The 21,040-nt window shown below is 56.0% G+C and overlaps 1 protein-coding gene and 1 long non-coding RNA gene across 2 annotated transcripts in view; both read right to left on the bottom strand.

The window, feature by feature from the left end:
* Positions 1-4,427: 4,427 nt before the first annotated feature.
* LOC137451017 (uncharacterized) overlaps positions 4,428-21,040 on the bottom strand; it is a 35,847-nt gene continuing 19,234 nt past the window's right edge. The window contains exons 4-6 of the mRNA XM_068158081.1: positions 19,798-19,995; positions 5,127-5,224; positions 4,428-4,711 (exon numbers count right to left, since the gene is read on the bottom strand). Coding sequence (XP_068014182.1) covers positions 4,492-4,711; positions 5,127-5,224; positions 19,798-19,995 — 516 coding nt within the window. The 3' untranslated portion in view covers positions 4,428-4,491. The remainder of the gene's footprint in view (positions 4,712-5,126; positions 5,225-19,797; positions 19,996-21,040) is intronic.
* LOC137451019 (uncharacterized) lies at positions 14,105-16,288 on the bottom strand. The gene is made up of 2 exons (XR_010989706.1): positions 16,251-16,288; positions 14,105-15,139 (listed from the first exon to the last, which is right to left on the bottom strand). It is a non-coding gene; the product is annotated as an uncharacterized lncRNA (long non-coding RNA).

Genomic DNA, 21,040 nt, shown 5'->3' on the forward strand with positions numbered 1-21,040 from the left:
CTGTATACTTATATATTTCAGAACCCCATGTAGCTCATTTCAAAGCCTCCTTTCATACAAATTAATACTATTCTTCTACATCTACTTGAACAGGAGAGCTATGGAGTTGGATGGATTGAGACTCCCTCTCGCTTCATAGTTTTTTGGTTTTTTTTTCCTTCTGTGTCTCGATCGTGCACACTCAGCCACACGCTCTAAACAAGGTTTCTAACATTAAGTTCCTTAGGGAACTATCCCTGCTTCCCCACGGACAATGTCTACAATACTTTAAGTTCTTAGAGGATCTGCCGACCCCATACGCTTAACATCTGTAATACTTCAAGTTAAGCAGTACCTGTAATAAAAGAATAACAGAAACAATGCTTATACTACTTTTGGAACTCCCTGGTTCCGACCCAAGAGCTCTTTTACCTTGGACAGCAATTTGCCTCTCCCGTGTAAGGGGTCCCGTTACAGCTTATGCATTGCCCCTTTCCCTTCAAAGCATACGTTTTTCTGCCTGGTGGCCCTTGTCCGTTCCTGCGCTGACCTGAGAGAGTTTAAGGAGCTCTGCCCGAGAAGCCTCGGAGGGGGCACCCAGAGAGATCCCGTTCCTCGGCAGGTCCCGCTGCAGTGGCAAGAAAATGATCTGTGGAAAAAGACAAACTCCACAACTCAAATAAGTTGGAGTTTTACATGCTTTATTACAGTGCTGGACAGACGTGGGATCTCTCCTGAAGCCATGTGCCAAACAACTTCACATGCTCAGGTTATTTCTATAATACAGGAAGTGGTAGCGTTTCAGTGCCAGAAATCTATTGCCTTTTTTTGTGTTTTCTGTGGGTTACTGCGTATGTTTTTCATCTTTTTTTTAAAATCAGTCACTTAACTATCCCCTGTTGTTATTTTGCTCCTTTGATGCTCACAGTTTACCATTCTTATTTCATATAAAAGGTTAATCTTTTCCCATGTTAATTCTTATTTTATACAAAAAGGTTAATTTTTCTTATCAGGCTCAGCCAGCCTCCGTTCAGAGGGTTTTCCGTTCACATAAGAAACAATCAACAACAAAATCGATACGTTTTAAAAAGCCACTCTTTGCATATTATAGATACACGCTGCACATTTATATATTTGAGAACCCCACGTACCCCATTTCAAAACCTCCTTTCTTACAAATTAACACTGTAGTATAGATGTTTTACTTACTTTGAGCAGTGCTTTCTGGGCCAGATGTAAGCAGCTGAAGACATTTATTACATTATACGGCAAATTTATATAGTCTAATCAGAAGGCACATGTGGCACATCTCAATTGGGCATTTTCTGCTGGCATACGTGTAATTAAGGCATACAGTAGGTCGTAACAACAAAACTATTTTAACACGTCCAACCAAACTCTGCCCAGTTTCTCTCCTTCGGTTCCAAAGTGTTTACATTACTCTCAGAGTCAAAGGCAAAACATAGCTTTCTCTGACTCGAGCAAAGGCAAATCTTCCCCATAGTCTTCCAAAGCTATCCCAAAACACCTTCCCACATCATACTATTCTTCTACATCCACTTAAACAGGAGAGCTTCTGGAATGTAAAAGCAAATTCTAGGGAGAGCAAAACAGGGTTTCAAAGCATAAATATAACATGTGTATCACATAAAAACAGTAGACCTTCCTTTTTGTCTGTCACGGGAGGGGGGGTTGCACTTCTTTGTTTCTTTGGGTTTTTTTTCTTTTTGTTTCTTAGTTTTCAATACAAATGGAAAAACCTTCAAAGAGGGCCGCACTCAGCTGCTCCCCACACACAGGGGCAAGAGAAGCCCCTAACTGGTCAGTGTTGCCACCCCTCTTAAGGGGATCGGTTGGCACCTAAGGTGCACCTGGGGGTATCAAAGGGGAATTTGGGGGCACATAGAGGGATCAGGAGGGCCTCTGGAGAGTCTCCCAAAGGATTAGTTGGATATTTAGGGTTATTTGGACCCCCGCCACAAAGGCCACTACTGCAAAGCTTTCCCCCCACCACCACAATTAACCCTAACCATCCGACTAAAATACCCACAGGAGACCTTCCATTGGTCCCCACATGCCTCTATATTCCCCTTGACTTCCCATTCAAATTAAGAAACTAAAAATAAAACCAGTGATGTTTCTTTTGTGTGTCTTGTGGGGTTTTTTAGTTTGCAAATAAGAGTAATTTCAAAGCCTTTTTGCATCCACATTACTACTGTTCTGCAATCTCTCGATTAAGAGCACAGCTTTTTCTCTGCTGGAATACCTCAGACTAACATTTTTTTCATGGGTTTTCATCCCCTCTGAGAGCATTCAGGCAGCTTTTTTGGGCAGCATCCCCCGCCCCTCACTCACCTGCTCCTCTCCTGCATCAGCACCCACCCCCATGTGGTATCATGGAAGGAAAGAGAGACAGCTGAGGGGCTGCCCCGCTTTTTATCACCCTAACCCACGGATGCCCTTCTCAGTGGGATTTGCACCTTCAGCACACAGCTGAGTTTTTGCTGCGCTTCTCTTCTCTGTGACAGCTGCTGCGCAGGTCTGCATCTCCAAGCATGTCACACCTTCTGGGATTTACTACCCCATAGTCACCTTGCAGTTGGTGCATTTCTTGCTGGCAATCAAGCAATCTCTTCCATCTGTTGCTCTCATTGTTTTGTTTCAGCTTTCTGAGCCTGTGTCTGTACAAGTCCTTCTCAGGGCACTGCAAACAGAGACAGACAAAGCTTCCTTTTCTCCAATAGTTCCAGGAACATTTCCGGCACTTCTAGGCAAGCACCGACAGAGTGACGGCTGTGAGGGGACATCAGCCTGGCACTGGAGCTGGGCATTCTGAGCAGATGAGGAACCCTGGGCAACACCTACAGAGAAATCTTGGTTTCTCTGCAGAGAAGCACTGGCCATAGAGACAAAGCTGTCTTTGATCTGGGCACCAGCTGCAGCTCCCAGCAGTGCCTAGCTGCAGAGCAATGGCCTGCACCTTCATCCTGATCCAGGTGGAGAGAGAACTGCCAGGAGCACAACTTCTCTGCTACGGTTGCAGCATCCCCAAGGGCCGAGCGCAGCCTTGCTGTTAGTGAGGAACACAGCCCCTGTGAGAAGCTCCTGGGGTCAGGGGACAAACAAGAGGTTGTCCACACTGGAAACAAGGGAAGTCTCTTTGCCACTCCCATTATACCCATCAGAGGACTTCTGCTTGCTTACCTACCTGCTCGGTTGGAGTCTACACTGGAAGAAGTTTCAGCTCCTCGGTAAAAGCGTGGACTGAGCAGTTTCTTTTTCAGCCTTTCCTTCCTGACAGATCAAACCCTACCTGGAGCCCACACAAGCCAAGCAGGAGATCCCCTGCTAGGCTGGCAGGGCGAGGCTGTACCGTCGCAGCAGCCATAGCCCTTGTGCCGACCGTGTCGCTGCTGCACGTCTTGCTTGCTCGGTTAATGAAGTGGAAAGCAAAGAGTCAATCTGTAAAGAATAAAGCAAAAAGCAAAGAACAGATCTCAGTTACTCACATTGTAAAGCTGTGAGGAGGTTAGCATGCATTCAATAAAAATACCACAAAATCATTTGTTCTCCCTTCAGCGTTCATTTAACTCACAGAGCTGTGAACTGATGCTGTCCCAAAACACACAGTCAGCATCTGGTGGTACTTGGAGCACCAAGAAGAGAGTTTGGCATGCTGGGAGAACACTTCCCCACTGAGGGAAGATCTGGGGCCCCACTGGGAGACTTGGGAAGGCACTGGGAGCACTAGAAAAGGATTTTGGAGTTACTGGGAAGAAGAGGGAGAACACAGGGGCCATGCTGGGAGCAATCGGGAAAGCAGAATAGAATACAGACTTAACCAGGTTGGAAAAGACCTTCCAGAACACTGAGTCCAACCTATCACCCACCACCATCTAGTCAACCAAACCATGGTACTCAGTGCCTCATCCAGTCTTACTTTAAACACTTGCAGTGATGGTGACTCCATCACCTCCCAGGGCAGCTCATTCCTCATGAGTGCAACACAAAGCAGACTTACTTGTGGTCTTGTTCTCCAAAGCACAACGTATAGACTGCTCCTGATGTAGACATACACACACACCCCACATGTGGAGAACAGCAAGAGTCCTGCAGACAAGACTCCTAACAGGAGTGGGGAAACACTGGGTGTACTAGAAAAGAAAAAGAGATAAAGGGCCAATTCTGTTATCACTTACAGCTCCACACTTCCGTCATTATTGCATGCACTAGAAGCACAGAGTTACAGGTATCTCTGGGTACAGTTGAGGCAGCAGCCGCCGCTCCCCCAAAGCCCCGCGCTGCCCCGCCGGCCGCCGCCGCCGCAGCCAGCCCCCAAAGCCTCGTGCAGCCCCGCCGGCAGCCACCCCCCCAAGCCCCGCGCAGCTCCAGACCCTGACAGGCTGGACAGATGGGCAGAGTTTGGAAAGCATGCACGGACTCCCTGGTTGGTGAAGCAGGAATTGTTTAGTGGTACAGAACAAGCAGTGTATGTGGGAAAAATCAAGCAGGCTAAGCAATTCCTTGGCATTCTTGCACCACTGCTGCTAATTGAGTTTTCTCCTTTGATATGCAGCTCTCCATTATTATCTTCATCCCATAGCAGGTTGAGCTTCTCCAGCACGGAGGCGAGCGTCCTTCTGTCTCACACTTCAGGCTGTTTACTGCAGTCAGCTCTTCTTTATCATCAGACTGTTCTTCCGTCGTCAGCAGCCTGTTGTTCTTTCCTGTCCTGAAACCTTCCATACATACTTTCTGTTTTCCTTCAGGCAGAGTCCAAGGGCATGATATTGAACACATGCAAGTGCCAGGTTCTACACATTACCACAACAACCCCAGGCATTGCTACATGCTGGGGTCAGACTAGCTGGATAGGAACCAGGCTGGAAAGGGAGCGGTAAGGGAGTGGCAAAGGGCTGGGAGGGGCTCAGGACAGTACTGGGAGGTACTGGGAGGCTGTGGAAGGACTCTGGGGGGGAGGGTTACTGGGGGGGAGTGAGGAGGCACTGGGAAAATTCTAAGGGTTAACTGGGAGGTACAGGGAAGGGCTCTGAATGGCACTGGGAAGAACTCAGAGACTGTGGAAAGACTCTGGGGCAGTGTGGAGGGGCTGAGGGGGGCACTTGGGGTTATGAGGAGATACTCACAGTGCTCCCACTGCTCTCCCAGTTGTCTCCCAGTTGCTCCCAGTTGGGTTCCTGCTGCTTCCAGTTGTCTCCCAGGGCTCCAGAACTGACTCCAGCTGCTGCAGGTATGGCTCCCAGTCCCTCCCAGTGCCTCTCAGCCCCTACCAGCTTCCTCCCAGACTGGGAAAGGACTGGGAAGCACTGGGAGGGGTTCAGGACAGTACTGGAAGGTACTGGGAGGCTGTGGAAGACCTCTGGTGGGGGGAAGGTTATGGGGGGGAGACTAAGGGGACACTGGGAAAATTCTAAGGGTTAACTGGGAGGTACTGGGAAGGGCTCTACATGGCACTGGGAAGAACTCAGAGACTGTGGAAAGACTTTGGGGCGGTCTGGAGGGGCTCAGGGGGGCACTGGGGGTCATGGGGAGATACTCCCAGTGCTCTCCCAGTTGTCTCCCAGTTCCTCCCAGGGACCCCTAGTGCTCCCAGTTGGGTTCCCGCTGCTTCCAGTTGTGTCCCAGGGCTCCAGCAATGCCTCCAGCTGGTCCAGGCATGTCTCCCAGTGCCTCCTGGTCCCTACTGGTCTCCTCCCATACTGGGATAGGACTAGAAGGGATTGGGAGGTACTGGGAGGGACAGGAATAAACAGGGAGGGACTGGGAGGGGACTGGGAAGGGAGTGGGACAGTGTGGGAGGGGACTTGGAGGGACAGGGAGGGGACATAGTGGGAATGGACTGGGAGGCTGTAAAGGGCTGTGGGAGGGAAATGGGGGGCTGAGGGGGGTACTGGGAATTCCTGGGTCACGCTCCCAGTGCTCCCAGTTGTTTCCCAGTTGTCTCCCAGTGGGGATGCTACTGCTTCCAATTGTCCACCAGGGCTCTTGCCAGGTAGTGCAGGTATGACTGGGAGGGGACTGGAAAGGGATGGGGAAGGCACTGGTTGGGGACTGTGAAGGGACTGGGATGGAATGGGAGGAACTGGGATGGACTGGGAGGGGCTGGGATGGACTAAGGGGGCACTGGGAAGAGACTGGGATGGGAGTGGGAAAGGACAGGGAGCAACTGGGTGTAGTGGAATGGGAATGGGAGGGAACTGGGAGAGACTGGGAAGGACTGGGAGTGCACTGCGACGGGACTGGGAGGGGAGTGGGGAGCCAGTGGGAGGGGATTGGGAGGGAACTAAGAAGGGAATGGGAAAGGAAAAGAGTTGGAAGGGACTGGGAAGGGACAGGGAGGGGATTGGTAAGGGACTGGGATAGAGTGGGATGGATCAGGGAGGGAATTGGAAAACGACTGGGAGGGTACTGGAAAGGGCTCAGGACAATAGTGGGAAGGACTGGGAGGCTGTTAACAGCTCTGGAGGGGAATTGGGGGGGCACTGGGAGGCTGTGGAAGGATCTGGGGTAGGGAGGGTTACGGGGGGGAGTGAGGGGGCACTGGGGAAGTCTAAGGGTTAACTGGGAGGTACTGGGAAGGGCTCTACATGGCACTGGGAAGAACTCAGAGACTGTGGAAAGACTTTGGGGCGGTCTGGAGGGGCTCAGGGGGGCAGTGGGGGTCATGGGGAGATTCTCCCAGTTGTCTCCCAGTTCCTCCCAGGGACCCCTAGTGCTCCCAGTTGGGTTTCTGCTGCTTCCAGTTGTGTCCCAGGGCTCCAGCAATGCCTCCAGCTGGTCCAGGTATGTCTCCCAGTGCCTCCTGGTCCCTACTGGTCTCCTCCCATACTGGGATAGGACTAGAAGGGATTGGGAGGTACTGGGAGGGACAGAAATAAACAGGGAGGGACTGGGAGGGGACTGGGAAGGGAGTGGGACAGTGTGGGAGGGGACATAGTGGGAATGGACTGGGAGGCTGTAAAGGGCTGTGGAGGGAAATGGGGGGCTGAGGGGGGGTACTGGGAATTCCTGGGTCATGCTCCCAGTGCTCCCAGTTGTTTCCCAGTTGTCTCCCAGTGTTCCCAGTGGGGATGCTACTGCTTCCAATTGTCCATCAGGGCTCTTGCCAGGTAGTGCATGTATGACTGGGAGGGAACTGGAAAGGGATGGGGAAGGGACTGGTTGGGGACTGTGAAGGGACTTGAAGAGGACTGGGAGGGGAGTGGGAGGGCCACTGGGCAGGACTGGGAGGGACTGGGGAGGAACTGGCAGGGACTGGCAAGGGACTGAGAAAGGATTGGGAGGAAATGGGTTGAATGGGAGGGGATTGGGAAGGACTGGGGAAAACTAGGAAGGGACTAGTAAGGGACATGGAAGGGACTGGGATGGAATGGGAGGAACTGGGATGGACTGGGAGGGGCTGGATTGGACTGGGGGGGCACTGAGAAGAGACTAGGATGGGAGTGGGAAAGGACAGGGAGGAACTGGGTGTACTGGGATGGGACTGGGAGGGAACTGGGAGAGACTGGGAAGGACTGGGAATGCAGTGCGACGGGACTGGGAGGGGAGTGGCAAGTGACTGGGAGGGGAGTGGGGAGCCAGTGGGAGGGAAATGGGAGGGAACTAAGAAGGGAATGGGAAGGGGAAAAAGTTGGAAGGGACTGGGAATGGAATGGGTAGGGAGTGTGAAGGGAGTGGGAAGGAACAGGGAGGGCACCGGGACAAACTGGGAGGGGACTGGCAATGGCACTGGGAGGACCTGAGTGAAATGGGAGGGGACTGAGAGGGAATGGGAGGAACTGGGAAGGATGGGGAGGGAACTATGAGGGGAATGGGAATGGACTGGGCCAAACTGGGAGGGGACTGGTTGGGAAGTGGATGAACTGTGAAGGGACTGGGAAGTGACAGTGAAGGGACAGGAAGGGACTGGGAAGGGACAGGGAGGGCACTGGGACAAACTGGGAAGGGACTGGGGGGGGACTGGGAGGGGACTGCTTAGGCACTGGGATGGGAATGTAAAAGGGACAGGGAAAAGAGTTGGAAGGGACTGAGAAGGGACAGTGCGGGGAGTTTGAGGGACTGGGTGGACCAGGAGGGAATGGAAAGGACTGGGAGGGTACTGGGAAGGGTCTGGAAAAAGCCTGGGAGAAACTGGGAGGGGACTTGGAGGGAACTGGGAGTGGACTGGGAGGGAATGGGAGGGCACTGGGAAGGACTGGGCGGACTGGGAGGGGACCGGGAGGGAATGGGTGGAACTGGGATGGAGTGGGAGGGAACTGGGAGGGCCTGGGAAAGGACAAGGAAGGGGAGTGGGAAGAGATTGGCACAAACTGGGAGGGGACTGGGAGGGAACTGGGAAGGGAAAAGGAGGGCAGTGCAAAGGGACTGGGAAGGGACAGGAAGGGACTGGGACGGGACTGGGAAGGGCCTGGGACAAATTGGGAGGGGACTTGGAGGGAACTGGGAGGACCCAGGAAGGGACAGGGAGGGAAGTGGGAAGGGACAGGGACGGGAAAAGGAAGGGACAGGGAGGGGAGTGAGAGGGAGTGGGAGGGAACTGAGAAGGGAATGGGACGGGCCTGGAACTAAGTGGGAGGGGACTTGGAGGACCTGGGAGGGCACTTGGAAGGACTGGGAGGGCACCGGGAGGGAGTGGGAGGAAACTGGGAGTGCCTGGGAAGGGACTGGAAAGGGACTGGGACAAACTGGAGGGGACTGGGATGGAACTGGGAAGGGAAAAGGAAGGGACATGGAAGGGACAAGAAGGGTAGAAGGAGGGGACAAGGAGGGGACTGGGAGGGGAGTGGGAGGACAAGGAGGGTACTGAGAAGGGACAGGGACAAACTAGGAAGGGCCTGGAACGAAGTGGGAGGGGACTTGGAGGACCTGGGAGGGCACTTGGAAGGAATGGGAGGGGACCGGGAGGGAGTGGGAGGAAACTTGGAGGGCCTGGGAAGGGACTGGAAAGGGCCTGGGACAAACTGGGAGGGGACTGGGATGGAACTGGGAAGGGAAAAGGAAGGGACAAGGAGGGGACAAGGAGGGGACAAGGAGGGGACAAGGAGGGGACAAGGAGGGGACAAGGAGGGGACAAGGAGGGGACAAGGAGGGGACTGGGAGGGGAGTGAGAAGGGACTGGGAGGGGAGTGAGAAGGGACTGGGAGGGGAGTGAGAAGGGACTGGGAGGGGAGTGAGAAGGGACTGGGAGGGGAGTGAGAAGGGACTGGGAGGGGAGTGAGAAGGGACTGGGACAAACTGGGAAGGGCCTGGAACTAAGTGGGAGGGGACTTGGAGGACCTGGGAGGGCACTTGGAAGGACTGGGAGGGGACCAGGAGGGAGTGGGAGGAAACTTGGAGGGCCTGGGAAGGGACTGGAAAGGGACTGGGAGGAAATGGGTGAACTGGGAGGGGACTGGGACAAACTGGGAGGGGAGTGGGAAGGGAACTGGGAAGACCTGAGAGGGAATGGGAGGGAACGGGAGGGACTGGGAAGGGACGGGAAAGGGCCTGGGAGGAACTGGGTGGACTGGGAGGGGACTGGGAAAAACTGGGAGGGGACTGGAAGGGAACTGGGAAGTAACAAGGAATGGACAGGGATGAGAGTGGGAAGGGACTGGGAGGGGAGTGGGAAGGGACTGGGACACACTGGGAGCGGACTTGGAGGGAAGTGGGAGGACCTGAGTGAAATGGGAGGGCACTGGGAAAGACTGGGTGACCACTGGAAAGGGAATGGGAAGAGACTGGGAGGGGCCTGGGAGGAACTGGGTGGACTGGGAGGGGACCGGGAGGGAATGGGAGGGACTGGTAGGAAAATGGGAGGGCCAGGAAAGGGACTGGGACAAACTGGGAGGCGACTGGGAGGGCACTGGAAGGCTAATGGAAAGGGAGCGGGAGGGGAGTGAGAGGGTATTGGAAAGGGACTGGGAAGGGAGTGGGGGAGAATGGGAGGGAATGGGTGGACTGGGATGGACTGGGTCAAACTGGGAAGGGACTGGGAAGGGCCTGGAACTAAGGGGGAGGGGACTTGGAGGGAACTGGGAGGGAATGGGAGGGCCTGGGAAGGAACTGGAAAGGGCCTGGGAGGGACTGAGAAGGGACTGGGTAGGTCCTGGGACAAACTGGGAGGGAACTGGGAATGCACAAGGAAGGGCAGTGGGAAGGGACTGGGAGGGGATTGGGAGGGACCTGAGAAGGGACTGGGACAAACTGAGAAGGGACTGGGAAGGGCCTGGAACTAACTGGGAGGGGACTTGGAGGGAACTGGGAGGACCTGGGAGGGCACTGTGAATGACCAGGAAGGAATGGGAGGGGCTGGGATGGAGTGGGAGGAAACTTGGAGGGCCTGGGAAGGGACTGGAAAGGGACTGGGAGGAACTGGGTGGACTGGGAGGGGACTGGGAAGGGACAAAGAAGGGACAAGGAAGCAACACGGAGGCGACAAGGAGGTGACAAGAAAGAAACAAGGAAGCAACATGGAGGACGACAAGGTAGGGACAGGGAGGGCAGTGGGAAGGGACAGGGAGGGCAGTGGGAAGGGACAGGGAGGGCAGTGGGAAGGGACAGGGAGGGCAGTGGGAAGGGACAGGGAGGGAGTGGGAGGGAACTGAGAAGGGACTGGGAAGGGCCTGAAACTAAGTGGGAGGGGACTTGGAGGACCTGGAAGCGCACTTGGAAGGACTGGGAGGGGACCGGGAGGGAGTGGGAGGAAACTTGGAGGGCCTGGGAAGGGACTGGAAAGGGACTGGGACAAACTGGGAGGGGACTGGGATGGGAAAAGGAATGGACATGGAAAGGACAAGGAGAGGAGAAGGAGGGGACAAGGAGAGGAGTGGGAAGTGACTGGGAGGGGAGTGGGAATGGAGTGAGAAGGGACTGGGAGGGGAGTGAGAAGGGACTGGGACAAACTGGGAAGGGCCTGGAACTAAGTGGGAGGGGACTTGGAGGACCTGGGAGGGCACTTGGAAGGACTGGGAGGGGACCGGGAGGGAGTGGGAGGAAACTTGGAGGGCCTGGGAAGGGACTGGAAAGGGACTGGGAGGAAATGGGTGGACTGAGAGGGGACTGGGAGGGAACTGGGAAGGGACAGGGAAGGGGCAGGGAAGGGATTGGGAAGGGACAGGGACAAACTGGGAAGGGACTGGGAGGGAAGTGTGGGGGAACTAGAAGGGTAATGCAAAGGGACTGGGAGGGGAGTGGGAGAGTCTGGGTGGAGTGGGATGGACTGGGATGGAACTGAGTAGGCACTGGGATAAACTTTGAAGGGACTGGGAAGGGCCTGGAACTAACTGGGAGGGGACTTGGAGGGAACTGGGAAGCGACTGGGACAAACTGGGAAGGGACAGGAAGGGAACTGGGAAGGGACAAGGAATGGACAGGGAGGGGACTGGGACAAACTGGGAGGGGACTGGAAGGGAACTGGGAAGTAACAAGGAATGGACAAAGAGGGGAGTGGGAAGGGACTGGGACAAACTGGGAAGGGACTGGGACACACTGGGAGCGGACTTGGACGGAAGTGGGAGGACCCGAGTGAAATGGGAGGGCACTGGGAGGGACTGGGAGGGCACTGGGAATGGACCAGGAGGGGACTGAGAGGGAATGGGAGGAACTGGGAATGACTGGGAGGGCACTGGGCGGACTGGGAGGGGACGGGGAGGGAATGGGAGGGGCTGGGATGGACAGGAATGGGGGGGGAGAGACTGGGAAGGACTGGGATGGAATGGGAGGGAACTGGGAAGGGAATGGGAAGGGAATGGGAAGGGACTGGGAGGGCCCGGGATGGAGTGGGATGGACTGGGATAGGACGGAGAAGGGACTGGGTGGGAATGGGATGGACTGGAAAGGACCTGGAGGGGACTGGCAAGGGACTAAGAAGAATTGGGAGGTAGTGGGAGAAATTGGGAGGGACTGGAAGGGAACTGGGAAGGGACTTGGCTGGGAATGGGAGAGTACTGCGAAGGGACTGGGATGCAGTGGGAAAGGACTGGGAATGAAACTGGGAATGGACTGGGACAGTGAGGGAAGGGACTTGGTAGGGATAGCAAAGCGATTGTTACAGACTGGGACAAGCTGGGAGGGACAGGGACAAACTGGGAAGGGACTGGGAAATACTGGGGGGGACTGGGAGAACACATTGCAGTACTGGGAGCCCTTGAGGGAGATCTTGGAGTTCCTGGGAGCACTGTTGTTGCTGCGAGGTCACCGAGAATGGGATCAGAGAGGTTTTACTGGCAGCACCGCGTGGGACAGGAGGTCACTCACTGCGTTCCTGGGAGGACTGGAGAGGGATTTTGCAGTTCCCGGGAGCACTGGCAGAGACTGGGAGGCGCTGGGTTCACCCTGGGATCGCTGGGCGAGTCTGGGGGCATTGGGGTCAGCCTGCAAGAGCTGGGAGAGACAGGAGAACAGCTCGTGAACTGGGAGCAGACTGCTCCCGACCGCGGCAAATCGACACCCACCCCCACCCCCCCTTCGCTGCTGCCCACCCCCTGACCCGTGGCAGAGTCCTGCAGCAGGGACAAAACAACTCCAGAGAGCAGCAGAGTCTACACTGAGATGATGCGGAGCGGAGAAAGCAGAGGGGACGAGGGTTACGCTGGCTAGGTCAGAGCCGAGGGGGCGAGGGCGGCGCCATCTTGGGAAGGGCAGGCGCCGTCACGGGGAGGGCGGTGCCATCTTGGGAAGGGCAGGCGCCGAAGGGAGCCGAGCCGAGGAGCCGAAGGGAGCCGAGCCGAGCCGAGGAGCCGAAGGGAGCCGAGCCGAGCCGAGGAGCCGAAGGGAGCCGAGCCGAGCCGAGGAGCCGAAGGGAGCCGAGCCGAGCCGAGGAGCCGAAGGGAGCCGAGCCGAGCCGAGGAGCCGAAGGGAGCCGAGCCCAGCCGAGGAGCCGAAGGGAGCCGAGCCGAGCCGAGGAGCCGAAGGGAGCCGAGCCGAGCCGAGGAGCCGAAGGGAGCCGAGCCGAGCCGAGGAGCCGAAGGGAGCCGAGCCGAGCCGAGGAGCCGAAGGGAGCCGAGCCGAGCCGAGGAGCCGAAGGGAGCCGAGCCCAGCCGAGGAGCCGAAGGGAGCCGAGCCCAGCCGAGGAGCCGAAGGGAGCCGAGCCCAGCCGAGGAGCCGAAGGGAGCCGAGCCCAGCCGAGGAGCCGAAGGGAGCCGAGCCCAGCCGAGGAGCCGAAGGGAGCCGAGCCCAGCCGAGGAGCCGAAGGGAGCCGAGCCCAGCCGAGCCGCCGAAGGGAGCCGAGCCCAGCCGAGCCGCCGAAGGGAGCCGAGCCCAGCCGAGCCGCCGAAGGGAGCCGAGCCCAGCCGAGCCGCCGAAGGGAGCCGAGCCCAGCCGAGCCGCCGAAGGGAGCCGAGCCCAGCCGAGCCGCCGAAGGGAGCCGAGCCCAGCCGAGCCGCCGAAGGGAGCCGAGCCCAGCCGAGCCGCCGAAGGGAGCCGAGCCCAGCCGAGCCGCCGAAGGTTATATAAAAGGTTAATCTTTTCCCATGTTAATTCTTATTTTATACAGAACGGTTAATTTTTCCTATCAGGCTCAGCCAGCCTCTGTTCAGAGGGTTTTCCATTCACATAAAAAACAACCAATCGACAACAAAATCGATACGTTTTAAAAAGCCACTCTTTGCATATGATAGATACACACTGCACATACCCCATTTCAAAGCCTCCCTTCTTACCAATTAACACTGTAGTATAGAGGTTTTACTTCGAGCAGTGCTTTCTGGGCCAGATGTAAGCAGCTGAAGACATTTATTACATTATACAGCAAAGTCATATAGTCTAATCAGAAGGCACACGTGGCACATCTCAAATGGGCATTTTCTGCTGGCATACGTGTAATTAAGGCATACAATAGGTTGCAATAAAACTATTTTAACACATCCAACCTGTTATAAAATATGCATCTTTTTTTTTTTAATATATATAATGCTTCTCTTAAAACGATTTTGAATACAAAGAAACAGAAATCTCATTCTATAATATCCCTATATCAAACTCTTATCCTAACACCTTAGTACCTTAGTACAATCACTAATTACTTAATACTTATAAATACTAAATACTTACTATTCATTATGCTTACAGGTAAAACAACTATTAAAAACAAAAATAAATCTCTAAAACACATCACAATCAGAAATAATGAAATAATCATTGTTGCTTTAAATCAGAACACAACTTTCACAGACTAGAGAGGTTATCAGAACGGGGGGGAGAAAGGGGGGGGGGGGGAGGCGGCCGGCTAGCAAAGGCACCATAAGGACAAAGGGGGGGGGGGCAAAAGGGGGGTGGGGAGGAAGCCACCGAATTCACACCAGCTGCCCTTCCAGGCAGCCTCCAGGTCAAATGTAGGATTCCCTGAAGGCATGGAGACTTCCATAGGAGGTAATAGCAGCAATTTTGAGCTACATTGATGTTTTTGAGCCTAAAACTCGAGGTGCTTGTAGCAGATGCCACTGTCTCTTCTCACTCCATATTGCTGGATGTCAGTGCATACAACTTACAGCAGCAGTTCCTAAAGTACACAAAAGTATCTGGCAATCAGTGTTTCTTACAGGCTTCTAGGACAGTCATCTTCTCCCAAGTCATGCTTTTTGCCTAAAGTGTCCCTTCTGTCCACAATTAAAACACATGGAAAAAACTTTTAAGAGTTAGTGGGGGGGTGTCCAGCAGCAGGGGGGGAGTGGGCTGCTGTTGCTATTGGCCAGGTGCCAGTGACTGCAGCTTCAGGGGTGCAGGTGAGCTTAGTGGCCATGGTGGGGGAGAGGGGCTGGGGGGCGTAGATGTCAAAGAAGAGCTTTGTTCTGGTGAAATGGCATTACTATTGTAACAGCTTTATAATGCTCTGCTAATTGATCTAAAGAATCTTTAATTAGTCCCTGTGTTGTAAGGGAAGATGTAACAATTTTGTTTACTTTTGTTGCCGCCATCCCTCCCCGCACCCATGTCTTTTCATTCTACATTGTTGCCCTTTTTTTTCCCTCCAAGATGTAAGTAAATGACTCTGAGTATCAAGTTATCTTCTTTTGTTCTTTGATTACCCATACGTGCTCATCAACAGGAGGCACCGACCCTCAGTTTCCCCAGTCACTTACCTCTGTCCGGGGTGACCATTTGGTGTAGTATTGATGTTTTAATTACTTCGAGCAGTGCTTTCTGGACCAGATGTAAGCAGCTGAAGACATTTATTACATTATACAGCAAAGTTATATAGTCTAATCAGAAGGCACACGTGGCACATCTCAGTTGGGCATTTTCTACTGGCATACGTGTAATTAAGGCATACAGTAGGTTGTAACAACAAAACTATTTTAACACGTCCAACCAAACTCTGCCCAGTTTCTCTCCTTCGGTTCCAAAGTGTTTACATTACTCTCAGAGTCAAAGGCAAAACATAGCTTTCTCTGACTCGAGCAAAGGCAAATCTTCCCCATAGTCTTCCAAAGCTATCCCAAAACATCTTCCCACATCATACTATTCTTCTACATCCACTTAAACAGGAGAGCTTCTGGAATGTAAAAGCAAATTCTAGGGAGAGTAAAACAGGGTTTCAAAGCATAAATACAACATGTATCACATAAAAACAGTAGACCTTCCTTTTTGTCTGTCATGGGAGGGGGGGTTGCCCTTCTTTGTTTCTTTGGGGTTTTTTTCTTTTTGTTTCTTAGTTTTCAATACAAATGGAAAAACCTTCAAAGAGGGCCGCACTCAGCTGCTCCCCACACACAGGGGCAAGAGAAGCCCCTAACTGGTCAGTGTTGCCACCCCTCTTAAGGGGATCGGTTGGCACCTAAGGTGCACCTGGGGGTATCAAAGGGGAATTTGGGGGCACATAGAGGAATCAGGAGGGCCTCTGGAGAGTCTCCCAAATGATTAGTTGGATATTTAGGGTTATTTGGACCCCCGCCACAAAGGCCACTACTGCAAAGCTTTCCCCCCACCACCACAACTAACCCTAACCATCCGACTAAAATACCCACAGGAGACCTTCCATTGGTCCCCACATGCCTCTATATTCCCCTTGACTTCCCATTCAAATTAAGAAACTAAAAATAAAACCAGTGATGTTTCTTTTGTGTGTCTTGTGGGGTTTTTTAGTTTGCAAATAAGAGTAATTTCAAAGCCTTTTTGCATCCACATTACTACTGTTCTGCAATCTCTCGATTAAGAGCACAGCTTTTTCTCTGCTGGAATACCTCACACTAACACATTTTTTTCATGGTTTTCATCCCCTCTGAGAGCATTCAGGCAGCTTTTTTGGGCAGCATCCCCCGCCCCTCACTCACCTGCTCCTCTCCTGCATCATGACCCACCCCCATGTGGTATCATGGAAGGAAAGAGAGACAGCTGAGGGGCTGCCCCGCTTTTTATCGCGCTGGGGGAGGCGGCGCCGCGCTGGGGGAGGCGGCGCCGCGCTGGGGGAGGCGGCGCCGCGCTGGGGGAGGCGGCGCCGCGCTGGGGGAGGCGGCGCCGCGCTGGGGGAGGCGGCGCCGCGCTGGGGGAGGCGGCGCCGCGCTGGGGGAGGCGGCGCCGCGCTGGGGGAGGCGGCGCCGCGCTGGGGGAGGCGGCGCCGCGCTGGGGGAGGCGGCGCCGCGCTGGGGGAGGCGGCGCCGCGCTGGGGGAGGCGGCGCCGCGCTGGGGGAGGCGGCGCCGCGCTGGGGGAGGCGGCGCCGCGCTGGGGGAGGCGGCGCCGCGCTGGGGGAGGCGGCGCCGCGCTGGGGGAGGCGGCGCCGCGCTGGGGGAGGCGGCGCCGCGCTGGGGGAGGCGGCGCCGCGCTGGGGGAGGCGGCGCCGCGCTGGGGGAGGCGGCGCCGCGCTGGGGGAGGCGGCGCCGCGCTGGGGGAGGCGGCGCCGCGCTGGGGGAGGCGGCGCCGCGCTGGGGGAGGCGGCGCCGCGCTGGGGGAGGCGGCGCCGCGCTGGGGGAGGCGGCGCCGCGCTGGGGGAGGCGGCGCCGCGCTGGGGGAGGCGGCGCCGCGCTGGGGGAGGCGGCGCCGCGCTGGGGGAGGCGGCGCCGCGCTGGGGGAGGCGGCGCCGCGCTGGGGGAGGCGGCGCCGCGCTGGGGGAGGCGGCGCCGCGCTGGGGGAGGCGGCGCCGCGCTGGGGGAGGCGGCGCCGCGCTGGGGGAGGCGGCGCCGCGCTGGGGGAGGCGGCGCCGCGCTGGGGGAGGCGGCGCCGCGCTGGGGGAGGCGGCGCCGCGCTGGGGGAGGCGGCGCCGCGCTGGGGGAGGCGGCGCCGCGCTGGGGGAGGCGGCGCCGCGCTGGGGGAGGCGGCGCCGCGCTGGGGGAGGCGGCGCCGCGCTGGGGGAGGCGGCGCCGCGCTGGGGGAGGCGGCGCCTGCTTTGTCACCTCACGCTCAGCTTTCCATGGGTTTTATTCCCCTCCAAGACAACACGTTGAGTTCTGAGCAGCTGAGGAGCCCTGGGGAACACCTGTACAGAAATGTTCCTCCAAGAGCTGTCAGAAAAACGTTCGTTCCGCCAGCAGGCAGCTCTGGCTTCAGAGCAAAAGCCTTCTGTGATCATTCTGTTTAGCTCAGCACCAGCTGCAGCCGTCACTATTACTAAACTACACAGTAATGGCCTCCTCCCGGTGCCCTCCCGGTCCCAACAGTTTCCTCCCACCAAAGGACTGGCAGAGAACTGGAAGCGACTGGGAAGAAACTGGGAGGGACTGGGAGGGCACGAGGTGGAATCTGGGAGGGAAGGAGGAGGAAACTGTCAGAGACTGAAAGAAAACTGGGAGGAAACTGGTAGAGACTAAGAGGTAGTGGAGGCTCAAGTGGGAGGCACTGGGGAGAACTGTGAGAGAGCTCCGAAGGAACTGGAAGGGACTGGGAACAACTGGGAAAAAAAGTCCCAAAGAGGACCCTAAATGGGCCCAAATGGCCCCAAAGTAAACAGAGCCCAAACTGGGGTGATCTGGACCAATGGAGCCAGTGGAAGCACTTCCCACCTAAACTGTACTGACCAAAGAGAGCGCGGCTCTGCTTTCCCACTCCGGGAAATCTGCCACGCTGCAAGATGAGAAGGAGACTGGGAGGGATTGAGAGGAACTGGGAAAGGACTAGGAGAGACTGGGAGGGGACTGGGAGTGACTGGGATGGGACTGGGAGGAGACTGGGAGAGGATTGGGAGGGATGGGGATGGGGACAGGACTGAGAAGGGACTGGGAGAGACTGGGAAGGGACTGGAAGGAGATTGGGAAGGACCGGGAGAGGAATGGGAGGGACTGTGAGGAATTCCAAAGGGAATGGAAGGGAATGGGAAGGAAACGGGAGGAACTGGGATGGAAGTTGGAAGGACTAGGGGTGACTGAGAAGGACTGGGAAAGAACTGGGAGGGACTGGGATACCACTGGGACCCTCACAAGTCTATGGCACCAGATGGGATCCATCCCAGGGCAGAGAGCTCTGGCAGATGAGCTCCAAGCCACTGTCCAACATTTGCCACCAGTCCTGCATGACCACAGAGGTCCCAGGTGGCTGGAAGCTGCCAGTGTGATGCCATTCACGAGAAGGGCTGGAGGGAAGAACCTGGGAACTCCAGGCCTGTAAGCCTGACCTCAGTGCCTGGCAAGACTATGGAGCAGATCGTCCTGGGGGCAATCACAGCAAACCTGCAGGATGGGCAAGGGCTCAGGCCCAGCCAGCAAAGATTTGGTGGGAGGGGCAGGTCCTGCCTCACCAACCTGATCTCCTTCTATGCCCAGGTGACTGCCTGGTAGGTGTTGGGAAGGCTGTGGATGTAGTCTGCCCGGACTTCAGCAAGGCCTTTGACACTGTCTGCCACAACAACCACCTGGCTGAGCTGACAGCCCACATCCTGGACAGGAGCACTCTGTGCTGGGTTAGGAACTGGCTGGAGTCCTGGGCCCAGAGAGTGGTGGTGAATGGTGCCACATGCAGCTGGCAGCCGGGCACTAGTGGTGTCCCCCAGGGATCAGTGCTGGGTCCCATCCTGTTCAATATCTTTATTGATGATCTGGATGAGGGGATCGAGTCCATCATCAATAACTTTGCAGATGACACCAAGCTGGGGGCAGGAGTTGATCTGCTGGAAGGTAGGAGAGCTCAGCAGAGGGACCCTGACAGGCTGGACAGATGGGCAGAGTTTGGAAAGCATGCATGGACTCCCTGGTTGGTGAAGCAGGAATTGTTTAGTGGTACAGAACAAGCAGTGTATGTAGGAAAAATCAAGCAGGCTAAGCAATTCCCTGGCATTCTTGCACCACTGCTGCTAATTGAGTTTTCTCCTTTGATATGCAGCTCTCCATTATTATCTTCATCCCATATCAGGTTGAGCTTCTCCAGCACGGAGGCGAGCGTCCTTCTGTCTCGCGCTTCAGGCTGTTTACTGCAGTCAGCTCTTCTTTATCATCAGACCATTCTTCCGTCGTCAGCAGCCTGTTGTTCTTTCCTGTCCTGAAACCTTCCATACATACTTTCTGCTTTCCTCCAGGCAGAGTCCAAGGGCATGATATTGAACACATCCAAGTGCCAGGTTCTACACATTACCACAACAACCCCAGGCATTGCTACAGGCTGGGGTCAGACTAGCTGGATAGGAACCAGGCTGGAAAGGGAGCGGTAAGGGAGTGGCAAAGGGCTGGGAGGGGCTCAGGACAGTACTGGGAGGTACTGGGAGGCTGTGGAAGGACTCTGGGGGGGAAGGGTTACTGGGGGGGAGTGAGGAGGAACTGGGAAAATTCTAAGGGTTAACTGGGAGGTATTGGGAAGGGCTCTACATGGCACAGGGAAGAACTCAGAGACTGTGGAAAGACTCTGGGGCAGTGTGGAGGGGCTGAGGGGGGCACTGGGGGTCATGGGGAGATACTCACAGTGCTCCCGGTGCTCTCCCAGTTTTGTCCCAGTTGGGTTCCTGCTGCTTCCAGTTGTCTCCCAGGGCTCCAGGTCTGACTCCAGCTGCTGCAGGTATGGCTCCCAGACTCTCCCAGAAACTTCCAGCCCCTACCAGTCTCCTCCCAGACTGGGAAAGGTGTAGGAGAAAATGGGATGGACTGGGAGGCTGTAAAGGGCTGTGGAGGGAAATGGGGGGCTGAGGGGGGTACTGGGAATTCCTGGGTCATGCTCCCAGTGCTCCCAGTTGTTTCCCAGTTGTCTCCCAGTGGGGATGCTACTGCTTCCAATTGTCCACCAGGGCTCTTGCCAGGTAGTGCAGGTATGACTGGGAGGGGACTGGAAAGGGATGGGGAAGGCACTGGTTGGGGACTGTGAAGGGACTGGAATGGAATGGGAGGAACTGGGATGGACTGGGAGGGGCTGGGATGGACTGGGAGGGCACTGGGAAGAGACTGGGATGGCAGTAGGAAAGGACAGGGAGCAACTGGGTGTACTGGGATGGGAATGGGAGGGAACTGGGAGAGACTGGGAAGGACTGGGAGTGCACTGCGACGGGACTGGGAGGGGAGTGGGGAGCCAGTGGGAGGGGAGTGGGAGGGAACTAAGAAGGGAATGGGAAGGGAAAAGAGTTGGAAGGGACTGGGAGGGGACAGGGAGGGGATTGGGAAGGGACTGGGATAGAGTGGGATGGATCAGGGAGGGAACTGGAAAACGACTGGGAGGGTACTGGAAAGGGCTCAGGACAGTACTGGGAAGGACTGGGAGGCTGTTAACAGCTCTGGAGGGGAATTGGGGGGGCACTGGGAGGCTGTGGAAGGATCTGGGGTGGGGAGGGTTACTGGGGGGGAGTGAGGGGGCACTGGGGAAGTCTAAGGGTTAACTGGGAGGTACTGGGAAGGGCTCTGAATGGCACTGGGAAGAACTCAGAGACTGTGGAAAGACTTTGGGGCGGTCTGGAGGGGCTCAGGGGGGCACTGGGGGTCATGGGGAGATTCTCCCAGTTGTCTTCCAGTTCCTCCCAGGGACCCCTAGTGCTCCCAGTTGGGTTCCCACTGCTTCCAGTTGTGTCCCAGGGCTCCAGCAATGCCTCCAGCTGGTCCAGGTATGCCTCCCAGTGCCTCCTGGTCCCTACTGGTCTCCTCCCATACTGGGATAGGACTAGAAGGGATTGGGAGGTACTGGGAGGGACAGGAATAAACAGGGAGGGACTGGGAGGGGACT

This window comes from Melanerpes formicivorus, unplaced genomic scaffold (assembly GCF_026170545.1).
Source record: "Melanerpes formicivorus ecotype bairdi unplaced genomic scaffold, bMelFor1.0.p_v2 SCAF_39, whole genome shotgun sequence".
In the NCBI taxonomy this organism is placed as follows: domain Eukaryota; kingdom Metazoa; phylum Chordata; class Aves; order Piciformes; family Picidae; genus Melanerpes; species Melanerpes formicivorus.